General features: G+C 44.6%; 1 protein-coding gene across 4 annotated transcripts in view; it reads left to right on the plus strand.

Moving 5' to 3' along the window:
* The first annotated feature begins 210 nt into the window (after positions 1-210).
* LOC126399459 (pleckstrin homology domain-containing family A member 1-like) overlaps positions 211-26151 on the plus strand; it is a 29590-nt gene continuing 3649 nt past the window's right edge. The window contains exons 1-12 of one of the 4 annotated variants that reach the window (XR_007570891.1): positions 211-299; positions 5032-5217; positions 6476-6532; positions 6696-6741; positions 9793-9890; positions 11586-11714; positions 13277-13414; positions 15043-15111; positions 17100-17164; positions 17252-17315; positions 18530-18619; positions 24537-24711. Coding sequence is in view for 2 of the 4 variants with exons in the window: in XM_050059454.1 (XP_049915411.1) it covers positions 5077-5217; positions 6476-6532; positions 6696-6741; positions 9793-9890; positions 11586-11714; positions 13277-13414; positions 15043-15111; positions 17100-17164; positions 17252-17315; positions 18530-18619; positions 22684-22757 (971 nt within the window). In the remaining 2 variants the exon portion in view is untranslated. Of the gene's footprint in view, positions 300-5031; positions 5218-6475; positions 6533-6695; positions 6742-9792; positions 9891-11585; positions 11715-13276; positions 13415-15042; positions 15112-17099; positions 17165-17251; positions 17316-18529; positions 18620-22683; positions 22758-24536; positions 24819-26151 lie in introns of all 4 variants that reach the window. The other 3 variants (XR_007570892.1, XM_050059454.1, XM_050059453.1) reach the window with 3 other exon arrangements.

Raw genomic sequence — 26151 nt, forward strand, 5'->3', positions numbered from 1 at the left:
TGGTTGAAGCCTTCCCCGGTCTCCCCTACTCCAGTACTTTAACTCCAGTAATAATTTGACTCAGAGATGTTCACTTGTGTTGGAGTAATATTGTTGGGCACTTTCTCCACCACCACTGACACACATTCACAGCCCTGAGGGCAATAAGCTATTTTACTTTGAAGTCCTCGCGGAACTAGCGTCATCGCTTGGAAACGCTTTTATTTTTCCGAGCTGAAACCGGAAGCAGTTTGTTTTGCGGGTAACTTGCCGCTCGTACCGGACAGCTGCCACACCGGACTCGGACTGAGCCGAACTGTGTAAGTAAACCCACAATCCTTCGCCTTTAGAGCCGGTGGTCGTCCTCACGGTGACACCGGGCCGACACACACCGACACCCCGCACACACAGGGCCGATCGGAGGGTTTAGAGAGGCGGACACAGCGATCATGGAGGCGGCGGAGGAAATCAGTCGATGTTTTCAGGCCTGTGACAACAGTTTGATCTCCACAGGGAAGAACTGAGCTCTGATGGCTGCTTCATTTTGCCACAGTCAGTTTTATACCTGTGTGTGTGTGTGTGTGTGTGTGTGTGTGTGTGTGTGTATCACAGTTACAGCTGGTTCATTACATCCAACAATCACTGTAATTACATGCGTTGTAGGTTTTCTCTGGTCTGTCTCCTGCAGAGAAACATCATGATATGTAATATTAATATCTCTCAGCAGTGACTTTAAATCTCCAGATGTTCCCACAGACATCTGTGTGTGTGTGATTTACACTACATGTAGTTTTTCCATCTTATTACAGACTGTAAAGGTGCCTCTCTGTGATGAAGGTGAGATGATTAATTGATTAGTCGACTGGAGGAAAATTAATCAGCAGTTATTTTAGTAATCGATGAATAAAATGAGTGAAAATTATAGTTAGTTGCAGCCTGCTGTCGTACAGATATTCACACTTCATCTGTGTGTTTTCCGCTGTCATCATGTTTGGTTTTTTATGTCAGTAGCTGCATAACATTTTAAGTTTTCAATTCAGTTTCATCTATAAAGCCCAATATCACAAATCACAATTATCCTCAGAGGGCTTTTCAGCATGCAACATCCCTCTGTCATTGGACACTCACAGTGGAGACGGAAAAACTGCCCGAAACCCTTTAATGGGAAAAAAATAATCCTTAATAATAATAAACCCGTGGTAGCCCTTTAAAATCATGCAGAAGATCAGTGTAGGGTTTGCAGTGTAAAGAGAAAGCAGGCCAGTGTTGTCTTCTTGTTTGACTTGTATATTGTAAAAGTTCACCCTCTACATTTACACATATGTCTCACATACTGGATTTTATGGCAGATTCAGACCAGAGAGGATAGAATTACAGTAATCAAGACGGGATGTGACCAGAGCGTGGATGAGAACAGCAGTGCTGTGAGGTGAGAGAGACGGCCGAAGACGGTTGATATTGCGCAGATGACAGTAAGCAGACCGGGTAACATGGTTAATGTGCGCTTCGAAGGAGAGTGTGCTGTCGAGGATGACACCCAAACTCTTAACCTGAGGGGAGGGAAGGACTGTGGAGTTGTCATTAGTGAGAGGAAAACTGTTGGGTTTGGCCAGAATGGATTTAGTGCCAACAAGGAGTACCTCAGTTTCATCACTGTTGAGTTTGAGGAGGCTGTGTGAAAACCAAGATTTAGTTTCCAGTAAGCAGTGGGACAGGCAGGTGGGCGGCAGAGTGGAAGTTGGCTTGGTGGAAAGATAGAGCTGGGTGTCATCCGCGTAGCAATGGAACTGAATGCCAAATTTCCTGAAAATCAGACCGAGAGGTAACAGATAGATAATGAATAGTGGAGGGCCCAGGACAGAGCCCTGGGGAACACCGCGTGTGACAGGAGAAGTTTGGGAACTGAAATTTTTGAGGTGTACATACTGAGTGCGGCCAGAGAGATGAGAGTGAAACCAGGTGAGGGAAGTGCCAGTGGTGCAGATGGAAGCTAGCCTATCTAACAAGATATGATGTGAGATGGTATCAAATATGATATAATATTATATATTATTTTCCCTCCATTCGCTCTCGGCTTGCACAGACCAGCTCCCGTAGCAGCTCGACTCCTCTCCTCACCATGGACGTATAAAGAGAACTCTGTAGCTGTTGCTGTGTCTCGAGTGTGACGGAGAATGAATGAAGAGAGACTCGTTGTTGAGGTCGAATATCAAAATATATAATGACCCACAATCCTGTCATTATAACGATACTTCCTGACGAGTTGTAGCTCTTCAGGTGAGAAATCAAGTTTAATGAGGAGCTGTCCACACAGGATGTTAAGTCGTAATAACTTTGTGTGGTTGTTTGTTAGTTCATGGGCCACACACAGCCCAGTTTAATTTCAGGTGGGCCGGACCAGTAAAACCACAGCTTAATAACAGAACACCTCCAATGTTTTTACCTTTCTTTCAGTGTAAAGATGTGATTCTGATTATAACTGCAGTTTCAACAATACGTCTCAGTGTTTCCACACTCACTCAATCTGCAATTCACTGTCATTACATGTGCATTTTTCTGATACATTTCCACTTCTGTGCAGTAACGCTGTCATCACCACGCCACGCCAAAGAGGAAGGTATTGAGGAAGCAGGTTATCGCTTGTCTCACAGATCATTGATAGGTCTAAAGTTTTGGCAGTGCCTCAGCGAAAGTGTTTCACCAACACAGATTTGAGATAGAGGTCTGATACAGATCGTTTTGTGCTGGAGCAGCTGATTAACAATAGTTTGCACAATGTTCAGTGACTTTAAATATGAATAAGTATCTTTGCTTTTTTGAGGAAAAGGGTGTGAAAAGCCCCTGAAGCAGCATTTTATATATATATTTTGAGATGTAGTAGCGTTGGTGCTCGGCTGATCAGAATCAGGAGCCTCCATGTTTGATAAAATCACATCATCTGTAGTGTGTGTGGGAGTAAACAGCCAACGAGGGAAACAGATGCAGGAGTCACAACAATGGCGTTTTAAAACTGATCTCCCTTTTCTCCATTGTTATTTTTACATGTGTAATGACTGTCCCTGAATCCACCCGCTCTGACCGCTGCACTTACACTCACTGTGTGACATGCTCAGTGCCACATGCAGGGTTCCCACACTTTCATATAAACAATTCAAAACTTTTCCAGGACTTTTCAAGGACCCATAAGAACATGGTCAGAGCTGTACAATGCACTGTACTCCAGATGTTAATTATTGTATATGGTAAACAAAACATCACGTGTGGATGCACATTGGAACCACGTTACATCAGCAGCGACAGAAATCATTCGCCGTTATGTTGCATCGCGTGGAAGTCAATCAGGAAAATAAAAATAATCAAGTATTTTGAGAATCGATTTATCATTTCAGTCTTTTTTCAAGCAAAAACATCAAACATTTGCTCCTTTTCTTCATCATTAAAGACAGTAAATGAGTCTTTGGGTCTTTGGGTTCTTTGGTCAAAATAAGCAAATTGAAGACGTCACTTTCCATTTATTGACCCAAGTATGTGCGACTCCTCTACGATAGGTGGAGATATGCCCCCTTTCAGCTTGTTAGTGTTGGACCTTTTTCCTGTTGACCTATTACGTCACAGACCAAACAATGGACAAACAAGTTAGCTACGGTTAGCTAGCTGCTAACTGGTACCATGGTGGACAACTTTACAGCTCTGTACATTTGGTCCGTCCAAAAAGTCACGGCTCTGGATGTAGATTTCTCCACGTTGTTACCGGCTTCTTCTTCTCTTACACATTTAATGCTATTGCACTTCTGGGTCAAAGCCCGGGGCGGAAACTGTGGAGCATGCTCAGAGCGCCTCGGCCAGTTTGGGTCTGATTGACTGTATACATGCAGGAGTCACATGATCTGGGTGTGTTAGTCCCACTGTGACAAATTCACTCTAGTACGATTTCAGTCAGACTAACATGTTTACATGGATTCGGACTCAGCCTCATGAAATCAATACGCTGCAAGCAGCTCTACAATAAAATTAGTATTTACACATTTATAGTTAAATTCTCAAATTTTCTGCAAAGTTGCAGTGATTGGACAAAATTGCAATGTCGTGTAAAATTTGCAGCGCTTATTGTTGCAATCGCACCATCGCAACACCCTGGAGCTACTGAGTTATAGTGCGAGACGTATATACTGGTTTGAAATCAGTCAGTAGTTACAAAGAACTTCACACAAAAACCTAGTGATTGATTTATGAACAGCAGGTTCAGCCCAGATCAATTCATTAAAATCTGATTAATAAATGAGCAGTATTACACATCGGACCAAACGTTCAGATCCAGCTGTCAGGACTGTAAAGTTTTCAGGACTCAGTGCTACAGACACATTTCGGTTGGTACCAAAAAAAAACTGTTGTTTGTGTGTGAAGACGCTGAACGTCTGGACACAACCAGTGATTTCAGGAGACATGCTCATTCTGTCAGAGTGAGGTGAGTGTGTAAACCACAGAAACAATAGAGTGTGTGTGTGTGTGTGTGTGTGTGTGTGTGTGTGTGTGTGTGTGTGTAACCACAGGTATTTAGTGTTGATGTGATGTTGAACTTTACGTCACTGCAGCCTGGAAAGACAGAAGCACACACACACACACACACACACAGATAAGGCCATAACACTTCCTGCAGGCTGCTGCACACTGTAAACCTTTTTTTCAGGTGTTTTGAAATTCGTCTTCTGCAGCAAAGTGCAATAAAATAAAAGCCTGAAACTGAAAATTTGAGCTGCATGAATTGACATTAAAAGATTAGGACCCACTGAGGAGCCACAGAGCCACAGATGCACGATTGTTTGTGGTTCCTTTATCGTCTATATCAGAGCGTATCTTCACGCTTTATACCACCGCTGATTAGCAAAGAAAAAAACATGACTGTTTCCTCTTTAGCGTGTTTGAGAGTCAGAAGTTTCACCTGCTTCAAACAGTTTGTGACAAACATGCAGCTTTTACTTGAGGTGACAGCAGCTGTAAGTTATTCTGAATGAGTGTGTCAGCTAAATGTCGTCCTGTCCCGCCTCCTGGCAGCGTTCCTGTGATGCCCCAGGGCGGGCTGAGCTGGTCGGCGTTGCGATGCCTTATGTGGACCGACAGAATCGCATCTGCGGCTTCCTGGACATCGAGGAGAATGAGAGCAGCGGCAGGTTCCTGCGGCGGTACTTCATCCTGGACACTCAGCAGGGCGACCTGCTGTGGTACATGGACAACCCACAGGTGAGCTCATCAGTGGGCGTGTGTGCAGATAAATATGTGGACATGATGCAGAACTGCTCCCATGTCTCTGACATCAGGAGAGATTCTTCTCTGGTTAGTCAGCACTGAAAACATCTGAGCGTCTGTGCGTGATCACGGTGTTTGGTTTACCTTTGGTATTTTGAATAAGGAAATGAACTTGGTGTTTACTGCATCCCATCAGTTACACAAATGGACCGGGGCATCAGTGGCTTAGTGGTAGAGCAGGCGCCCCATGTACAAGGCTGTTGCCGCAGCAGCCCGGATTCGACTCCAGCCTGTGGCCCTTTGCTGCATGTCACTCCCTCTCCCTCTCCCCCCTTCACACTTGTCTGTCCTATCCATTAAAGGCTGAAAATGCCCCCCAAAAATATCTTAAAAAAAAAAAAAAGTAACACAAATGGACTGATTTCCTTCTTTTCAGTCAGCTGTTACGAACATCAGCTCACAATGAATATCTACTTGCAGGGACGTGAAATGTGCTTCATTTTCCCGGTAAAATCAAGTAGCTGGTATTTATATTGCAGCTCAAAGCAGGGACAGTTTTCAAAAGTCTCCTTGATGGTGCGTTCAGTGACACACCTCCAACATCTGATAGTTGACCTCTAAAGAACTGGCTGTTCTCACAAATTTTTTCATATGTTTTCCTTTGAAAAAGCAATATGCCCAAATTCGTACTAAATCCTACACACTGCTCCTTTAAAGTGCACCGTCTCAATCCACTGTCCAGTACACAGAATAATAGGGTACAGCAGGAGGTTCGTCACCAGAGGAAGGTGGAGTGTTAACAATATGAGGCATAAACACAGGTAGGAAAGCCTTTAACAGGTTGGATGCAGAAGAAGAGGAAGTGGTGGGTTTGTAGGAGAGAACTGCGCTGAGCACAGATTTCCGCGCGGGCGGTTGAAGCGCTCTTCACTCGTGAGTGACACGTTGGATAAGGACTTATCAAACCCATCTGAGAGGTTTACACATCGAAAGCAGACAAACAGGAACAAGAACAGAAACCGAAAACGTTAATAGTAGTAGTATTTAAATATTTCCCTCAGCGGGGGAATTCCTCAAACACCTCAGGTGCTGGTTTTTGGCAGCAGCTTCGATGGAGGCTGCTGATAACTGATATTCCCTGCTGAGTTTACACTGTTGACCAAAACTATGATGCTGCATTCAGCTTTTAGCTCCCCTCCAGCAATGATGATGTTACTTGTACTTATATATATATTTCTGTGTCTTTGTTCAGAATCTGCCTAAAGGTGCAGAGAAGGTGGGCTCTCTCAAACTCACCTACATCTCCAAGGTCAGTCCCTTCTCTCTCTGTCTTAAGTGCTGATTAGCCGTTGATAGCACGCTAAGATGCTAAGCTAAGGTGGTGATCACTATGAAGATAAGCATCAGCATGTTAACATTGCCAGTGTGAGCACTGTGACTGAATGTGTCCCTCTTTACTTCCTCTTGTTCAGGTCAGTGATGCCACCAAACTCAGACCGAAGGCAGAGTTCTGCTTTGGTAAGTTCATCTTGATTTTATTGTCCTCCCTCCTTTTTCTCTCCCTCTTCACCTTCATCTTCCAAACGCTGTATAAAATAATGAACGTAGCCTCTGTGACATCACCTGTTGCCTTGTGGATTTCGGTTTTGAACCCTTGGAGTAACAAAAGTATATTTTTTAAGGAACAAGTACTTTTCATGTTCCTTTTTTAAACTGTACTTCCGCTAGTATATTTTTACTTTACTACGTTTGCCATTTATACCTTTGTTACAACGCCTCTGCTCTAAACACGATCGAGTGTTGGGGGAGAGCGTGTGAGGAGCACCTCTACTGCAAACCAAACGGCCCGCCCAGCCTCAAGCATCGTATGTGTTTTTAAGATGGTTTTAAAACTACAGTAGCCTGGTTGGTTAAAGAAAAAACACCGTGCTAACGCTACAATGAACAGAAATTTAAAATGAAAATTAAACTGGCTGCACACACACACACACACACACACACACACACACACACACAGCCATCAGCCTCTGACCTCATGACACCTGAGGCTAACAGGTAGTTCAACCCAAGTCAGTGAGGTCAACTTTCAGTGATAACATTCCCAGTTTGTCAGCAGTGAGCGAGCTGGCGATATTAACGATGACGAGTCAAAACTCCACAACAATATATGAGACTAACGTCAACCACTGACTACCTTACGGACTCCTCTTCATCCTCTGTGGGACTGAAGGCTGCAGTGAAATCTCTCCATCACAGCTGCATCTGGTCCATTTTAGCTTTTTGGGGGGCCTTGTGTGCAAAATCTTGTTTTGTCATCGTATTTCAATCACTCACGAATAAACTCCAAATCTGCATCATATTCCATATGCATATGAGACCAAATGCTAACTTCCTTAGCTGCATTGTTAACATTATGACAATGACTGTCCGCCTGTCCGTCCTGGAAGAAGGATCCCTCCTCAGCTGCTCTTCCTGAGGTTTCTAACATTTTTTCCCAGTTAAAGATTTTTTTGGGGGGAGTTCTTCCTGATCAGCTGTGAGGGTCCTAAGGACAGAGGGATGTTGTTTGCTGTAAAGCCTCTGAGGCAAATTGTGATTTGTGATATTTGGCTTTATAAATAAGATTTAATTGAATTGAACAGGAAGGATATTTGGCTTTATAAATAAGATTTAATTGAATTGAACAGGAAGGAGGAGGAAGGGGTCCGGTTTGGGGACCTCAGAATTGCATCTCTGCTTTTCGCAGATGATGTGGTTCTGTTGGTTTCATCACACCGTGACCTCCAGCATGCACTGGGGCCTTTTGCAGCTGAGTGTGAAGCAGTTGGGATGAGAGTCAGCACCTCCAAGTCTGAGGCCATGGCTCTCTGCTGGAATCCAGTGGATTTCCCTCCCTGGGTTGGGGGAGAGTTTCTGCCTGAAGTGAGGGAGTTCAAGTATCTCGGGGTCTTGTTCATGAGGGTAGAATGAAGCGCAAGATGGATCGGCGGGTCGATGCGGCTTCTGCAGTGATGCGGGTGCTGCGTTGGTCCGTCATGGTGAAGAGGGAGCTGAGCTGGAAGGCCAAGCTTTCAATTTACTGGTCCATCTATGTCCCAACCCTCACCTATGGTCATGAGCTCTGGGTAGTGACTGAAAGAATGAGATCATGGATACAAATGTCTGAAATGAGTTTCCTCCGTGGGGTGTCTGGGCCCAGCCTTAGAGATAGGGGGAGGAGCTCAGACATCCGGAGGGAGCTCGGAGTAGAGCTGCTGCTCCTTTGCATCGAAAGGGGTCAGTTGAGGTGGTTCGGGCATCTGACCAGGATCCTCCTGGGCGCCTCCTGTTAGAGGTGTCCCAGGCACGTCCCACTGGTAGGAGGCCCCGGGGCAGACCCAGAACACACTGGAGGGATTATATATCTCGTCTGGCCTGGGAACGCCTTGGGATCCCCCAGGAGGAGCTGGAAAGCGTTGCTGGGGAGAGAGATGTCTGGGGTGCCTTGCTCAGCCTGCTGCCCTGTGACCCGGCCCTGGATAAGCAGATTAAAATGGATGGATGGATTGAATTAAAATCAAAACTAAGCTTCACTGGTCCCCATAAAAAGACATTTGTCCACCAGCCTGTGCCAGGCCCGGTCCAAAGATACCGGCCACCTGATAAATGGACTGCACTTGTGTAGTGCTTTTCTTGTCTGCCGACCACTCAAAGCACATAGCCTAACAACTCTTCTGCACTGAAGTAAGCTGCACATACTGTAGGTGAAAGTGAGTGTGCTCGTTAGCGTTAGCTATGTTAATTTTTCATGTGCAGTGTTAATCTTTGATGTTATGATAATGAAGAGAGGGATGAGAGAAGAGATGGAGACAGAGTGAGAGATCTCGTGGGCACAGTTGTCGTGATAGTTGAAATTAGCTACAGAGACCAGGCTGTAAACATTCCTACATTTTAACATGCCAGCCCCAAGTGGACATTAGAGGAACTGCAGGTTTTGGTTGCCGCATGGCTTCAGGAGTCCACGTACTTCTGGCTCTGCAATGAACTACTATTCTTTCCAACCTCCGTTCACTCCCTTCGTCCTGCCGCTCCTCTCCTCCACTCTCTCTTCCTCTCCATTCTGCTTCATTCCCACTCCTTCCTTATTTCCTTCCTTCCTTGTTTCCCCCTTCTGGCCTTCCTTGTCCTTTTTTCCCCTCCCTCTCCCTCCTTCCTTTCCTCTTCCGTTAGATTTATTTCCTCTCTTTTGTCCCTCACTGCTTGTTGTTGTTCCTCTGGTGGCCAACGGTAGCTTTTGTCACTCAATAGGAGGAAACTGTACAATGACGCTGACCTGACCTCTGCATGTGTGTATTTACATCTGGATGGGATGTTAACACACACACACACACACACACACACACACACACATCCTCTGAGAAACAAACTGATATTTTTAGACGATGATTTGCATGAAGCTCAGAGTGTTTTCTTCTTCCTCTGGTGTTTTCTACTTTAATATTTCACAGGAAGAAGAAAGTAACGACCCACACATTTACATCTGTCTCTGTGTCTGTCTCTGTGTCTGTGTCTCTGTGTCTGTGTCTGTAGTTATAAATGCAGGAATGAGGAAGTTTTATCTGCAGGCCAACGATGAGCAGGATTTGGTGGAATGGATCAGTGTTCTCAACAATGCCACCAAGATTACAGTGAGCCTCACACACACACACACACACACACACACACACACACACACACTGATGGATCAATAGGTGACCCTGTTTCTCCTGTTGTTGTAGGCCGCTCTGTCTTCTGCCTCAGGCCACAGCAGATGGAAAATTACCCATCAGGCCAGAGAGACTTTTCAGTTGAGGCTTAGCAGAGTGTGAGGGGACAGAGAGGAAGAGGACAGACAGGGTTTATATTCACGTGTAGCTGCAGGGGTCTGACGTTGTGTCTCTGCTCCTTACTCAGGAACTACGAATGCTCATTTTCACGTTCATATTTTAGTTCTGGGTTCGGACTATAATGTTAAAAAAAACACTTAACCTCACCCTAAGTCTCATAGGCTCTGTTTAAGCGCTTGTCTTTTAAGCCCTCCTCCTTTAAAAGTCCAGTCTGCTCTGATTGGTCGGTGTCCGCATCTGCGCTGTAGCGTCTTTGCACTTTGGTCCCAAGTCGATGCCAAACCTCTAAAACCATGTCAGTATTTGCTTTTCTCCAGTACCTTAAGTACCAAGGATGCAATTCCCCGGACCTGATGGGGCGGCACAGACGCCCACATGTGTTCTAGTCTGCCATTAAATGCCAAAGGAAGAAGAAGAACGCCGACCAGCACGTAGAACAACAACACGTGGAAGATGGCGAAGTGAAGAAGTGCAGCTGCGACTCGTAGAAGAGGAAAGCGTTTTTCCTGAGGCAGCGTGTTTTGTCAATTTCTTGCAATGAGAGCGCTGCTTATTTAAACTATTTTTTTTTCTGGTCACTGAGAGTTGAAACAAGTGCGACTTCCTGATGTGTTGTTAAAGGATGCAGCTGATAGTTTATATTTTTATGCCACGGCATCGATGACAGCCGTAGCTGTAGACATAATGTTTTCAGGTTGTCCGTCAGTCTCATTCTTGTGAAAACGATATCTCAAGAAAGCCATGGCACAAACGTCCGCTTAGAGTCAAGGATGAACTGATTAGAATTTTTGTGGTCAAATGTCATGGTCAATGTGACCTTGCATCTGTCTCATCCTTATGAATGCGCTTTTTTAAAGGGGCCTTGAGAAAATTTCTCCAAATTTGGCACAGACGTCCGCTTAGAGTCAAGAATGAACTGATAAGAATTTTGTGGTTAAAGGTCACTGTGACCTCATCTGTCGCATTCTCATTAACAAACTATCTCAACAACACCTTGAGGTAATTTACTCAAATTTGGCACAAACGTCCACTTGGACTTAAGGATGACGTGATTCAAATTTGGTGGTCAAAGGTCAGCGTGACCTCAAAAAACATGCTTTTGGCCACAACTCAAGAATTCACATGGTAACTCTGACAAGATTTCATGCAGGGATCTAATCGGATAGAATGATGAAGTGATGACATTTTATATCCAAAAGGTCAAAGGTCAAATTCCAGTTCTTACCGTAAACAAATTCCATGAAAAGATCCAAACCAACAGTGAATGTGTCTCCCAACAAGTGTTGTGTGTATCTGCAGCCTGATTGCCATACAGCTCCACTATTGTTATAAACTACTATCACACATCAAATGTGCAGGTTTTGGAGGCCAAACATGAGATGAAAGATTCCTCTGGAGAAGAAAAGACAGTTTAAACCTTAAACTCTTAAAAGCCTGTGTGTGTAAGCCGAGAGCTTCACAGACAGGACAGCTGTTAATCTCTTGTTGTGTGTTTAGGTGCCAAAGCCAGGCGAGGGCCAAACAACCGCCCACGCAGAGACGCCACAGGAAGTCCTGGGAGCCATGAAACAGCTCTCCTACAAGATGGAAATCATAGGAGGAGTCCCTATCGTCACCGCCACGCAGGTAACACACACACAAACACACACACACACACACACACTGTTGTATTAGCAGCTGTTAGCAGCAGCTCTGCAGGTCCGGTCCTGTCAGTGTTGATATGCAGCCACAAACATGTGACCCGACACGCCGCAGCACAGACGAGTGACGGCTGGTCGGAATTTTATGACCGAAAGGCTTAAAAAATGTAAAACTGAACACCCACACTCTGCTGCTGCAAAACTGAAAACACAGAAACACCAGGGAGCCTGTTCAGAGCCAGTGGGGAACCTGATTCTGTCTTTTTACTTTATACTTGCTCCTACCTGTTGGTAAAATGTAGATGAACCTAACTCACTCTAATGACACACATATATACTACTGAGCTTGTACTCAACTGCAGTGCTTCAGTCAGAATAACATGATTTGTCCAAAAATCATCTTAAATTTGGTTAAAAATTATCTTGAAAACAACTTAAAAAGCATTAAAGTATAGTTCAGATGTTTTGACGTGAGGCTGAATGAGGTTCTTCTCCACAGTCAGTGTGTTACCTATAGTAGATGTCAGTCAGCACGCCCCCAGTTTGGAGACTGGAGTTCGAATTTGAAGCCCAGTGATGTCCTTCTGTAGACGGGTCAGAAACAAAATGTATTTTAGCCACCTTAAACAATCCAACCCAGTTAAAGTGTACAGTAGATTTAGAATATTTTCACTACCTTTCCTACGGGGAACCTGCTGAAAGCTTTAGGTCCCCATTTACGCTCTCGTCAAAGCCACCAAACTCCACTGGCAAAAACAGTAATTTTACCTCACTGAACACATGAGCTGCTGGTCTACTGCTGCCTCCATCAGTCAGTCAGTTTGTGTAATTGCGTGACTTGGTGAATCTGAATTAACCCTTTAAACCGCCAAAGTCAGAAAATAACACAAACAAACTAACTGAACGAGGCAGCAGTAGACCAGCAGCTCATGTGTTCAGCGATGTTAAATGACTGGTTTTCTCAATGGAGTCTGGCTCAGAAGAGAGCAAAATACACAGCTTCATTTTCCCACTGGAAATCAGTTTCTGACATTAAGGTAAGGCAGTGAAAATATTCTCAATATAGCGTAAACTTAAACTCATATTGATTTTTTTAGATGGGACTTTTTTTTTAGTTTTGTTGCCGACCCGTCCACAGCAGGACGTTGTCTAGCTTCCATATCGGCGACTGCAGATAACACACTGATAAGTACCTCATAAAACCCCACTTCAAACAAGTTGAACTATCCCTTAAATTTAAGGACCTGATACCTGTAGCCACCCTGTAAATGTCCTCCGGTGATGTCACTTTATTAAGCCCATGGTTGAGTTGCATTGTGGGTAATGTAGGATGTAATGCGCAGAATTAAAAGAGATGTTCTCGACGACTTCTGCGTTGATTTTGCTCGTTTTTTTGTGTCCACTGTGAGTTCAGTCATTTTAGGGAACTGTTTTGAGGCTTAACGTACGCTGATGTTGCTGTGTATCAGCTGTTTGCCAACATGTTAGACACATCAGATGTTTTGATTTCTCAATATAAACAATGTTGTTTTTGCGTGTGTGTTTTAGGAGCAGGGGGAGGGGCAGAGTGAGGCGGAGCGCGGAGGTTTGAAGCGGGGTCAGAATCAGCTGCCCTACTTCCTGTCCAGAGGAGCCCAGGACCAGGCCGTCATCAAGGACGGATACTGTGTCAAACAGGGAGCTCTGGTGAGAACACACACTCACACACACACACACACACACACACATTTTCCATCTTCTACAAACTGACAACTGATGTAAAACCTTCAGCCAGACATTTAGGATTTGTAATGCCTCCACGCTGGCGACATGGCCAAGGCGTTATGTTCTTGGGTCTGTCCGTCAGTCTGTCTCCATCTGTCTGTCCCGTTCTCGTGAGCTCAGTATCTTCTTAAATTTAAAGGACTACCTCTCCTACTGCCAACTCTTTATCCCAAAACAAGAGGACATACATTGAAGTGTCCAAATCAGTGGAGCAGATGAACTTAACTCAATCACCTCAAGTCACCCAAAAAATTCATCACAATGGGAAATGTCAGGTTATTTTTACACATTAAAAACGTATAATCATGAAATAAATGCTGCATAGATCATTGTAGATGAAGCTGCAACCTTGGTCAGTGATTTCCGGCATCAGACACTGATGACTTCAGCGTGATTCGTGGCAGGTTGCCGTTATTTTTTAATGGCACCCAGTGGCGTCAGGGAGAAACGTGGCGGGACAACAACATAAGTTAATGGGGCGAAAGTCCAAGTAGGGCGTGTTTTAGTGGTGGTGGATGGGTCCAGCAACCACCGATTTTCACTCGGGAGGCCGGTGTTCACTTCCTGTAAGACTGTAAAGCCAAACCTGTTCTTTTTTCCTAAACCCAACCACGTGTGTGTTGTTAAAGGAAAGAAAACATCAATTGGCGGCGTTGTGCTGACGTAGTGCTTTTATTTTGAAAGAGACTGTTAAACTGTACATTTCCTGTGAAAACAGAGGTGTATTTTGAAAACAGACAATGCATGTAACAGGCTGAAGTTGACACAGCGTCCCAGAACGTCAGCAGCCAACACACCCAGGGTACCTTGGACGTCATATGTGGACGTGGAAAGTCCATGACCAAACGTGGACATGTGACGAGGTCACAGTGAGGATGTGCTGAATACAAAAAAGTCATGTGACTCTGAAAATACTGCTGACATTTTTTCAAATTTTACAAAAACATCACAGAGTGTCAAACTACTGTTCCCCCCGATGGCAAGACATATGACCGGTCACAGCATGTCAACCTGAGGACGTCCTGCAGACCTGAGGTTTCCTCCATGTTGTTTCCACCCATTTATCAGCGCTGTGGTAAATTTAGTTTCATCCTCAGGTCTGTGGTGATTCGCTCACTCCAAAATAGTTCTTTGTTGGCTGTGATGATGTGGTCGCCTGCTGACATCAGTCTGATCAGCTGTACAGATTACTGCTGACTGTCAGCTGAGCCGTCTGGAGTTTTTAAAGTGAAAGGACACGTTCAGATGCTCAGTGGTGTCTTATTCTCCATCACTGCAGCAGCAGGAAGCAGGAAGCTGCTGCATTGGCTTGACTACAAGTAACAGTGTGTTGAAAGGACAAAACAGCAGCATGCAATTCTGCCAATACATCCCCTTAAATCTGACACACTGGAGCTTTAACTTGAACCTGTGCAGATGATTTTCTTCCAAGTAACTTTTTGAGGAGAATCTTAAAATGGAGATGCTTCATGCAGCCGCCACAGGACTTACTTAATGTGTTACGCTAACAGATACACGGCTACACTGATGGCTCTGCTCCTCTTCCTCAGATGAAGAACTGGAAGAGGAGGTACTTCATGCTGGATGAAAACGCTGTCAGCTACTACAAATCTGACCTGGTGAGAAAATGTGTCTGTTCCTTATGTGAGTGAACTGATCCTTTAAGAAGAGTCAGGTTACAGCAGAGAGCGGGCTGTGGACGGGTTAGTGAAGCGCATGTGAGCACACACACACACACACACACACACACACACACACACACACACACACACACACACACACACACAGCTTACTAGAACTTACTATTAACACTTTACAAATATTTACACTGTTCACAATTTAGGAAACTGGAGAAAAATTGAAGGACAGAAAGCAGCAGAACACCCGTGTGTGTGTGTGTGTGTGTGTGTGTATGTGTGTGTGTGTGTGTGTGTGTGTGCAGCGAGGCTTGCTTTGCCCCCAGTCAGTCGTGTCTCAACATGCAGCGGCATGCATCCTGAATTCCTCCACATATGATCCACGTGTGGACAGATTAGCGAGTCCCAACCGCAGCCTGTCTGCACAGACATGGACACACCCAGTGAGTGTGTGTGTGTGTGTGTGTGTGTGTGTGTGTGTGTGTGTGAGATCACGTCTCTATATTTTCCACTGTAGGTATTAAAGCAGTCATGCGCGGGTGTCGTAATGAGTGTTAAAAAGCATCACCTCTTGGATCAGAAACAAGTCAGAGAGAATCAGACGTGTGAGCTGCTGCTGGTTTCAGACGGACGTCTCCTCACTGTAAACTCCCACCTGATGTTTTACTTTAACCCCCCCCCCCCCCCCCCCCCATGTCCTGCAATAGACCCATTTCTGTCTTTGTGTGGAGCGTGGCATCAGGGCTCTTTATGGGGGAATAGCAGGTCAACAGTGGTGGTTTACATCATCTGAAAAATGAACTTGAAATGCAGCTTAGCGCTGTGTCAAGTTTTTCTCCTCATAAATCTGTGTTAAATGTTTTTTGTTTCGACGCCTGTTCAAACTTGTGAAGTTTAGAGTGTGTAGGAGCTTTGAACATTTATAATGGAAGTATTTGACGGCCATTCTCAAGCTGAAAACACACCAGCGTGCTGCAGCCCGTCAACAGACACGCAAAGTTCTTATTACTTTTATCGACAGATTTGTACTTTCTCCACCTCTGCATTAGCTTACAATCATGTGTGGCAATATCTTTTTGGCCGTTGTCTTTATGATCACGGGATTGTGGGACGTTTCGCTCGGGATATTCCTCGACCTCATCGACGAGTCTCTCCTCATTCATTCTTCGTTACACACGAGACACTGTAGCAGCGCTAGAGTTCTCTTTATACAACTATGGTGAGGAGAGGAGTCGAGCTGCTACGGGAGCCCGTATGTACAAGCAGAGAGCAAGAAGGAGAAAAACATATTTAATTCTGGGGGCGGAGAGGTTGGAAATAGGACAGTGCCGCAGTCAGTGCGTCCAGGAGTGCCAACACGCATCTAGCCGTGGCCGTTGTGGGGTTGAACATTGACAGTAATAGGATTTTTGTGTTGAAACCGTTTGTTACACAGATTTTGCGCTAAATTTAAGCATCCTTTACACCTCGAGACTGAATTAAGAATGGTCAGAAATCCAAAAATGTATTGACTCTAGTTTTAAAACTCAGCCCGCTCTGAAAGACAGTAACGTCGGCCAAAGACGCCGGCGTTCCTGCGGAGTGAGAGAGGTCAAAGATCTCCATGATGTTGCTTAACATGCAAGACGTGGACGGGGTTCTCTAAAGTTCAGGAACTAAACTCTAGTATGCCGATACTTTTTCTCCAATAATCTGTATACCTCCATCAGGCTTCAGGAGTGGATGTGATCACAGCCGACCTCTGACTCATCTGCAGACCGTTGGTTTGGTCCTTTATCTCACAGGAGAACGTGATGACGGTACAGAGTGTCTCACAGAAGGTCTCCTGTTGACAAAATGAAAATCAAACATACAGTCAGGAAACATGTCGCACAGGAGATGAGACGAGTGGTGCAGATTTTAAACATCCCTCCCTGTGGTTATGTTGTGAAGTGTGTGTGTGTTATTGTTCCCTCTGTTGGTGCCTGCAGGACAGGGAGGCGCTGAGAGCCATCCCGCTGAAGGAGATTCACAAAGTCCAGGAGTGCAAACAGAGGTCAGTGAGCTTCATGTCAGCAGGTGGACGCGAGCTGCCGTCCATCGCAGGTCGTTAAAATCTGCTGTTGTCTCTGTCTGTGTGCAGCGAGCTGATGATGAGGGACAACCTGTTCGAAATGGTCACCAGCTCCAGAACCTTCTACATACAGGTGATTTCTCATCTCAAGTCAGATCCTGATCTGTGATCCCCTCACGCGTCCTCCAGCAGGTTGACATTTGTGTTCTTGAGTGAAAGCTGTCAGTTGTCTTCTGCAGCACCATCAGTATTTCAGACTTTAGCCTTTTATTTGAACTAACTCAGTAAATTACAGTCAAAGTTCAGAGACAGAAGAGTTGTCTTTCTGCTCGTCACCATCACCAGCTTCACATAACAAGTTGTTGTCGCATCGAGTGACGTTCAGCTGCTGTTCCGTGCGTCTGAACAGACGAAGCCCCGCCCTCAGTGAGACACAGAAAGATTATAGAAACTAGCGTGACCGTAATGACAGCAAAAACTTCCCCACATACACAGATCATTGGTGTCTGAATTAATGGACATTCAGTGTGATTTTTGGCATTAAGAAATATTTATTTTTGTCCTGGCGGGGGTTCCTGTTAGCCTGTTGGCCCGTCAGGCCTGTGCAATCGTAGAGGAAACACAGAGCACTTCCTCATTTCAATCAGCAGAGACCAGGTGAATGAAATAAAGACGAGTGTTTAATACAGACTGGAGGTGACAGATGATGTGATGAATATGAATTGACAGAACAGTATCTCAAGAAAATCTTAAATATCACACAAACCGTCATTTGGACTGAACAATAAACTGATTAGAAACTCGTATTCAAAGGTCAAAGGTCACTGTGACCTCAGTTTCTGGTCATAACTCCAGAATTCATACACAAATGTTACAAATTTCCACACAAATGTCTAACAGGATAAAATAATGAAGGTCAAAAGGTCAAAGGTCAGCTTGACTGTGACATCATCATGTTTTAACGTCATATCTCAGGAACAGAAGGGGAGACATTTGGTCAGATACTGAATTGGTGACTCTAATCTTGAAATTGTGCTGATTGTATAGATCTTCTGTGTGTGAAGCATCCATGTTTTCACTGACATGGATGGAGACTGTCAGAGACACTGGACTGGTGGGCGGAGTCACACGACCACAGGGCGGTGGTTCTAGTTTGCTAGAGGAAGTTAACGTATATTTTAACTCATGAAGTCAGTGCGTTACGAGCCCTGCAGACGTAAAACCACTGTCTGTATTTATATATGGCTTCTTTACCACCCCAGATCAAATGTGCCACTAAAAAATAATACATGACCATGTTCTCTCCCTCTGTGTGTGTGTGTGTGTGTGTGTGTGTGTGTGTGTTAGGCTGACAGTCCAGAGGACATGCACAGCTGGATTAAGGCCATCTCAGGAGCGATCGTGGCTCAGCGCGGCCCCGGACGCTCCGCTAACATTGTAAGTGTCCCGTCAGACTCAAAGGACTCACTTAAAACATTTGGTAACGTCACATTTAAAAGAGCTCACTCACCAAAATAAGACACAGAAAACACACATTATTTTTAGCAACACTTGTGGTGTTGAAATAGAAAAAATCTGAACCTGAATTAAGAGATTTTTAAAGCATAAAACTTTTAGCAAGATAGAGGTTTATATTTTTTGTGCTGGTTAGAACATGAGCATCTTTATTTGTATTTACATTCAGTAAAGACAGGAACATCTCAGAGGAGTAGAGTACAGCTCACAGACTGTCACAAAGATCATAGTAAGATCAACACTTTAATTTATAAGTTTGCAAAAATCTGTCCTGCAGTTGGTCTGTAAGACACTTTAAACTTATTTTGGTCCCATCACTCCTCATGATGAAGGAGCTGCATGTTGCTTATGTCTGATCTTGTGAAGTGGCGCCATCGTGTGGCAGAAAGAGTTACTGCAGCAGACAAACAGCTTACTGAGGTTTAAATTATCATCATCAAACATATTTATTTTCATATATTCAGAGAAAAACAAACCCCAGATAGTCAACTTCAGTCTCATCTTATTTGTATCCCCTGATAGGAATTTAATATTTTACAGATTTGGTCCATGTTTGATCATTTTCTTCCTTTTTTTTAGGAGTTTCACAACTTGATGATGATGAAGGTTGAAATGTGTTCTCACACAAAAAAAAAGTGTTTTTTGTTGCACAAACTGTCGAAACACCTTACTCTCTGTGTTTCCATGTCTGTTTATTCTCTCACACACACACACACACACACTGTCACACACACACATATGCACACACAGGTCTTGTGATCTTTCTCGGCTCTAACTCTCCCTCAGTCTTTTCTCTCTGTTTGAAGAGTTTCCTTCCAAAACCCACAAATAACCACCAAAAGAAAAAAGTTATAAGATTGATCAGCTGACGGGGGGGGGGGGGGGGGGAATCAGGGCTGCACAGTGAATCAAATGTCCATCATAATTTTGGCTTCCCACACTTAACTGAACACAATCAATGGTGATATTGATGTTAAAACGCGTGCTCCGCTCATATGAAACGGCGCACTTCCTAATTTAACAGCCATGGCAGCTGTGATGCCGCTGAGCGTGCATCGTGCAGCAGCAGCCTGTTAAATGTTTCCTGAATGTTGCAGCTGCACTTCAGAGAAGAAGAGTGATGTACAGCAGAGAGCAGACGGGCCAAACAGAACATGTGGAGCAAGGTGAAGATCATCAGATCATCTTTGGTTTGGGAGTATTTTAAATTTAGAGTGCAGAAAACAAAAACAACATACTGAGAAAACACAAACTGCAGTACAGTGAACGCATGAAGATCGAGAAGGACAGCGACGCCAACATCGCCTCACTAAATCTCTGTTGTTGTCCAGCGTCAACTCAGACCTCCATAAGAGCAACGCTGTACAGTGCTTCACCATATCCACTCAGCTCTCAAAGACAGACTGAAATAATTGATGCAGTAGCACACCATGTGGTCAAAGATATGTGTCCAATAAACACTTTTATTTACACAAAAACCACACTAGGAACAAAGCGGTAATCAAGGAACACAGAGAACAACACAGACAGACAGACTGGCAAAAGAAAAGGGGAGCACGAAGACAAATGCACAAGGAGAGCAGGCAGATAACGAGGGACAGGTGAAACAAATCAGGGCGGGGCAGACGAGTGGTGCTTCTCAAAGTCAAGGAAGGATCCTTAAACTGTTGAATTTCAAAGAGGCACTGGGTGCATCCCAAGTCTCTTAAAATTGCATCCCTGTTGTCTGCACTTGCACCTCTTCCTTGCGTCTTAGTCTCTCCCTCTGGGGATGCATGGAGGGATGAAAGGAAACCATGCAAGGAGAGAGAGAGGAAATATGTTTCCAGAGAAATGAGGAGTTGTTTCCTCTGAAGTGTCTGAAGATCACAGCTGGATCAGCTCACGTCTCATTTCTCTAAAGGCATATTTCCTTGTTTTTTTCCGTGCATCTCTCCCCTGCGTCTTATGACGGCAGAGCTAAGACATAAGGAAGAGACACAAGTGAGGGAAACATGGATGCGAGATCAGTCATTGAGATTAACCCAAGGAAAGATCCTTAAACGGCTGAATTTCAAGGGGTCTGTGGGTGCATTCCAATCCAAGTCTCCTAAATTGCATTCACGTTTCCCCCACTTACGTCTTTTCATGGTGAGGAGAGAGGAAACAAGAAAACATGTTTCTGGAGAAATGACGAGTTGTTTCCTCTGAAATGTCACATGAAGCGACGGCTGATAACAGCTGGATCAGCTCACGTCTCATTTCTCTAAGGGCATATTTCCTTGTTTCTTTCCGTGCATCTCATCCTTGCATCTCTGCCCTGCGTCTTATGAGGGCAGAGCTAAGACATAAGGAAGAGACAGAAGTGAGGGAAACATGGATGCGAGATCAGTCATTGAGATTGACCCAAGGAAAGATTCTTAAACGGCTGAATTTCAAGGAGTTTATAGGTGCATCCCAATCCATGTCTCCTAAATTGCATTCACGTTTCCCTCACTCGTCTTTTCATGGCGAGGAGAGAGGAAACAAGGAAATATGTTTCTGGAGAAATGAGGAGTGGTTTCCTCTGAAGCATCACAGCTGATCACAGCTGGATCAGCTGTCAGTCTGCTTTGACAGCTGGTTGTATCTGCACACAAGTGCACCGTGCTGATATCAATAAAGACACAGTTCTCAGTGTCAGAGCAGCAGTTTTCTCTGTCTAACAAACACAATGAAGAACAACCTGCTCTCTGTATTAACACCATCATGACCTGGCTCTAAAGCCATGACAAAAAGAAGGAGAGGCAGTCTGAAGGCAAAATAAGGAATAATTTATTTACAAAGACAGCATCATTGTAAAACCAGGAAACCCAAAAGCCAGCTAACATAATGATGAGATGCGTTCATCAGTAGAATCACTGGTGAAGGTGTCCAGTCAATAGATATCAAATCGGGGGGCGTGTCAGCCGATTAAAGACTTCCCTGAAGGCTGCTCTTGTGTGTCCTCGCCCATCACTCCTCAGAGATCCCTCCTTGCTTCTCTCTTCTAAACTCCTCGGAGCTTGTTTAAGGAACTGGGACGTCCTTCAGGATGGCGGGTCTCAATCAATTTCCAGGTCAAGAGGACGGAGGACAGAGGAGTAAAGGAGGGATATTGGGATGGTTCCCATGTCACTGAATCCTGCAAAGGACTGTCCCGATGTCAGGGATCCTTCAAATTCAACCGAGGGTTTTCAAGGATGCACGTGTGTATCCTCAGGAGGCATGAAGTGCCCACATTCTGTTTTGTGTACGACTTGCCAGAATAGAAGGCGGGGCCTCTTTGCTAGCCTGTTCCAGTGTGTGCTCACCGAAAACTAGGACTGAGTCTTGCCTAGCCTTTGTAGGACCAGACTTGGAAGGACCCATCCTACCAAGGAAGCATCCTCAACTTTGAGAAGCACCGTCTCACTAAGGTGGGAGAACACACAAAGACAGGAAATAAGACCAATCGTGACAAGAGGACTGAACAGGAAGTAGTCTATACAGAAAGCGCAGACTGGAGCCCAGGATCATGAAACATCAGCAGGGATGTAACAGTGTGACAGTGAAAGCTGCAGATTAAACATGAATGTGCAATAGAAACATTTTGTCCCTAGAATCAATGAATAATCATGATAAATGATTGTGATCTTGATATTGATCAAAACCATGATAATAAACATTTCAGCCATAATTGTGCAGCCCTGGTGGAAACCCATTCTCTCTCTCTCGGACAGATTTACTGTAAATAAAATTTGGTGGAAGGTTTTTGTTCTTGTAACAAAGTAGTTTTTCTGAGTGGATTCAGGACATTTTAAAGGATGTCTCAGCTTTTTAAGATGATTTCACAGCTCATACTCTCACTCTAAAGTCAAACTTTGTGCCGTCACCATTGATGGGACGGTGTGAGTCCCTCCGTGGGCGGACAGGCGGACATGTGGTGTTTTGGAAAGGAACTCTTCACATGACTGTAACTGAGCTGTGCTGTAAACTGTTGTTTTCAGATCCGTCAGGCCAGACGGTTGTCCAGCCCTTGTATACAGAGGTATACGCCATTCTGCAGTGGTGAATGCAGCACGTATGTGACCCCACGCCCTCCCCGCCCCCACATTAACCCTCGCCACCAGCCTCCCCTTACTGAGCACTTACCCTGCGCACTACAGGAGTTCTCTGGTTCTGAGTCTGGCCGATCCACACTGAAAGCGTTTAGAGAGTGTGGTGTAGCTTAGCGGTAGCCAGCAGCAGTTCTTTGGAGTTGAAGTCCTGATACTCGTTAGCTTGTCATTTGTAGTTTTACCCTCCAACAACTTTATCGTCCACTCCATAAATCCACCAGCAAACCGCCCAGCTCCCAGGTCGTCCATCCCTAGGATTGTATTTGCATTATTTTGCTGTTATATTATCAGTGCATCAGCGGCATGAAATAGTCTCAAAATCACAATAATATAATTTATCGCAATTATTTCTGGGACAATATATCGTCCAACTAAAGTAGCTATGGTGACCAACCTAGCTGTCAGTTAGCTTGGTGAAGTCAGGTTGGTGCCGTCCGCTTAGCTCCCCAGGCAGCCTGTTCTCATGCACTGTTTGAATGTTTTCCTATGTACAGTAATGCACCAAAATTCTTCTATACCCCACGTAATTATGAGCCAGTAATTCGTGCATTACCTGCGTATTATGTACGGCTGCAATCACTTGACAAATGCACTGACGAGAGTAAAGAAGGAAGCGGTCCTGAGGAGTTCAGTAAGGAGGCAGGTTGGGTCACAAAGCACAGGACTGTCTCCAGGAGACACCGTGTTCAAAACCATGTGATGCATGAACTTCAAGTCATTTTAAGGTATGTCATCACCATGTTTCTTTTCCTTAACTTTAATTGCCTAAACCTAAAGTTGCCCAACCAAGTCTCCAACTACAGTAACTTTACTTGCCCAGACCTAACCACGGTAACATAAAAGACATAACGTCATACATAGGGTGCAAATTTGAAGGATATTATACGAACTGTTGTATGATGTTACGTTTCTTCAGGAGCTGCTGCAGGCAGACAGCTGAGAAGTTTACCGAGGAAGAAATCAGTGTGGATTGGACGACAGGACGCTTACACGCCACTCACATCTCGCTCTCGTCTTGCCTCCAGTGGGAATTCCCAGTCCAGCTGAGGCCTTTGTTTTTACATCCAGAATGAACCCTGTAGTGTTCGTCCATCCTAAAGCTGCTGTTATCCGTACAGTTTGAACGGAACAGCCCTTTAAAGTCCCAGCTGGAGTCTGTAGCAACAGCAGGGAGATAGTTTGCAGATTTCGGTGAATCATATTTGAAACGTGAAGGTTTGTGAGTGCTGCATGAAAAATTCCTGGTTATTTGAAGTCTAGATAGTTGACCCGAGCTCTTTGGCAGATTCACTGGCTCAACTCTGCTCATCCTGTCATGCCTGAATGCTGTTTGTTGGCAGCATCCTCATCCTCCATCACAGCCCGTCCCACCCAGGCATCATTGTCATCTCGTTGACCTGCCATCGCCACACACTGGTCCGCAGACACGCCAGCTTCTCACCATTTTTTTTACATGTTTCATATTGGCAGCAGACGTAGAAGCCATCCATCCATCCACACGTCAAACTTCACTTCTCATTGTCGTCACATGACCAATCATCTCTGAACTTTCTTTATGTGTCTTCTCTCTCCGTCTCTGTCTCAGCTGTTGATTTCATGTTGTGTGTCATTTAATAACATTTACAGCGTTCCTGACTCCCGGCAAAACAAACAAATTCATCACGAGCTTCTTCTTTTTGTTTTTCCGCTAACCCTCTGTGTCTCTCTGTATTTCCTCTGCGTGTGTGTGTGTGTGCTTTCAGAGAGTGAGGTGTGACAGTGACGTACTAACCTTCCCCAAATGAGCCCCGCTGCCTACTTCCTGCACTTCCCACCGCTGCTCATCGTCCAATCACCAAGCCCCACTGCCTCTCCGCTTCTTTAGCAACTGCTGTTCGATCCTGCCCTGCTCCCTGACAACTGCAGCATCGCTCGCTCGTACGTGTTGCTTGTAACTGCATGAGCCCATGTGTTACTGTCACGATTCACAGCTTTTCCTTTGGACGGATATTGTGTGACTCCGTATCTCAGCGATAAGCTGGCAGGTAAAATGTGATCGTAACTGGAATAATGAGCCAAAAAACAGACGCTGCACGTGCCAGGACTGGAAATAATTTCCTTTAGGAGAGCTAGCACTCTGTGGCAGCCATATCCACCTTATTCCTCGCCCCCATGACACCTTCAGCAAGTTTCTGGTGCTGAACCAGAACTGGCATTTCCAGAGGTAACAATAAGCTAACCGTACGCTAATTAACTAACATTTTATGTCGTAGAACAAAACATAAAAGTCTCCTCAGCTTGTGTTAACCACAGACTTTATTTCAGACATCTGACCAAAAACCTGTTGACTTCGAGTCGAGGGAACAGGAAGTGCTAACATGCTAACTCATGTCTGGTTTTGGGACTCATTTCTGGGGCGCCCCCAGGAATAAGGTGGATAGGAGGTCCTCAGTATCTTATATTATTATGTTTGATCTAAGTTATGAAAGCTGTCAGAAACTTCCTGTAGTGACTCTGTGCTGACACTCAAACTGAGCAGTGAACTCACAATTAATACCTCTGTGTCATGTTGTGATCTGGTTCCAGCTGCTGTCTTTACTTTCTCTACTAATGCAAGTGTTTGCTGAACTTAATACTAACCCATCAAACCTGATATGCATGTTGTTATTTTCTTTATACACCAAGAGCGAATGTCAATCAGTTCACCTAACTCTATCAGCTAAATGTTTCCTCGATCACCAGCAAACATAACTTCTTCTGTAATCTGAACGTCATCAGTGACAAAAGCTAAATGATTTCTGTTGGACCTAGTTACTCCAAACCTAACTCTGAACTGTCTGTCACTACAACTGGAAGTGCAGTGTTTTCCAAAATATACAACTTAAAGTTGAACAAGTTTACCAGTGAAAACGGTGTTAAAGTTCCTTATTTTGACCTGCAGCTTAATGAGATGCTCTTGTCTTAAAGGTTCTGTCTGTAACTGTCCTTGTTATCAGTGACCCCTCGTGTCTCTGAGGCCGTTAGATTTACTGCAGTCAGCATCCTGTTGCTCACACTCCGAAGCTTAGAGCAAGCACCTGGACGTCAGCCAAAACACTAACAAGACTGAATGATTGAGAGTCATGTTGAGAAAGGGCTGGAAAATAAATATCAATCGTATTTAGAGTAATGTTACTCTCTGTAATGTTCCTTTATTTCATTTGGAGCGTTTGGCTCCATGTTAATGAGGACATTATTGTGTGTAAGTTCCCTTTATCAGCTAACGTTACAAAGCAACCAACAGCAGATTAGGTGGTGAAGGAATTTCAATCAGGAGAGACAGGTGAATTAAGTAAAGATGGTTGTTTAGCACAGATTGCAGATTAACTGATTGTAATG

This window comes from Epinephelus moara, chromosome 13, assembly GCF_006386435.1.
Source record: "Epinephelus moara isolate mb chromosome 13, YSFRI_EMoa_1.0, whole genome shotgun sequence".
Taxonomy (NCBI): domain Eukaryota; kingdom Metazoa; phylum Chordata; class Actinopteri; order Perciformes; family Serranidae; genus Epinephelus; species Epinephelus moara.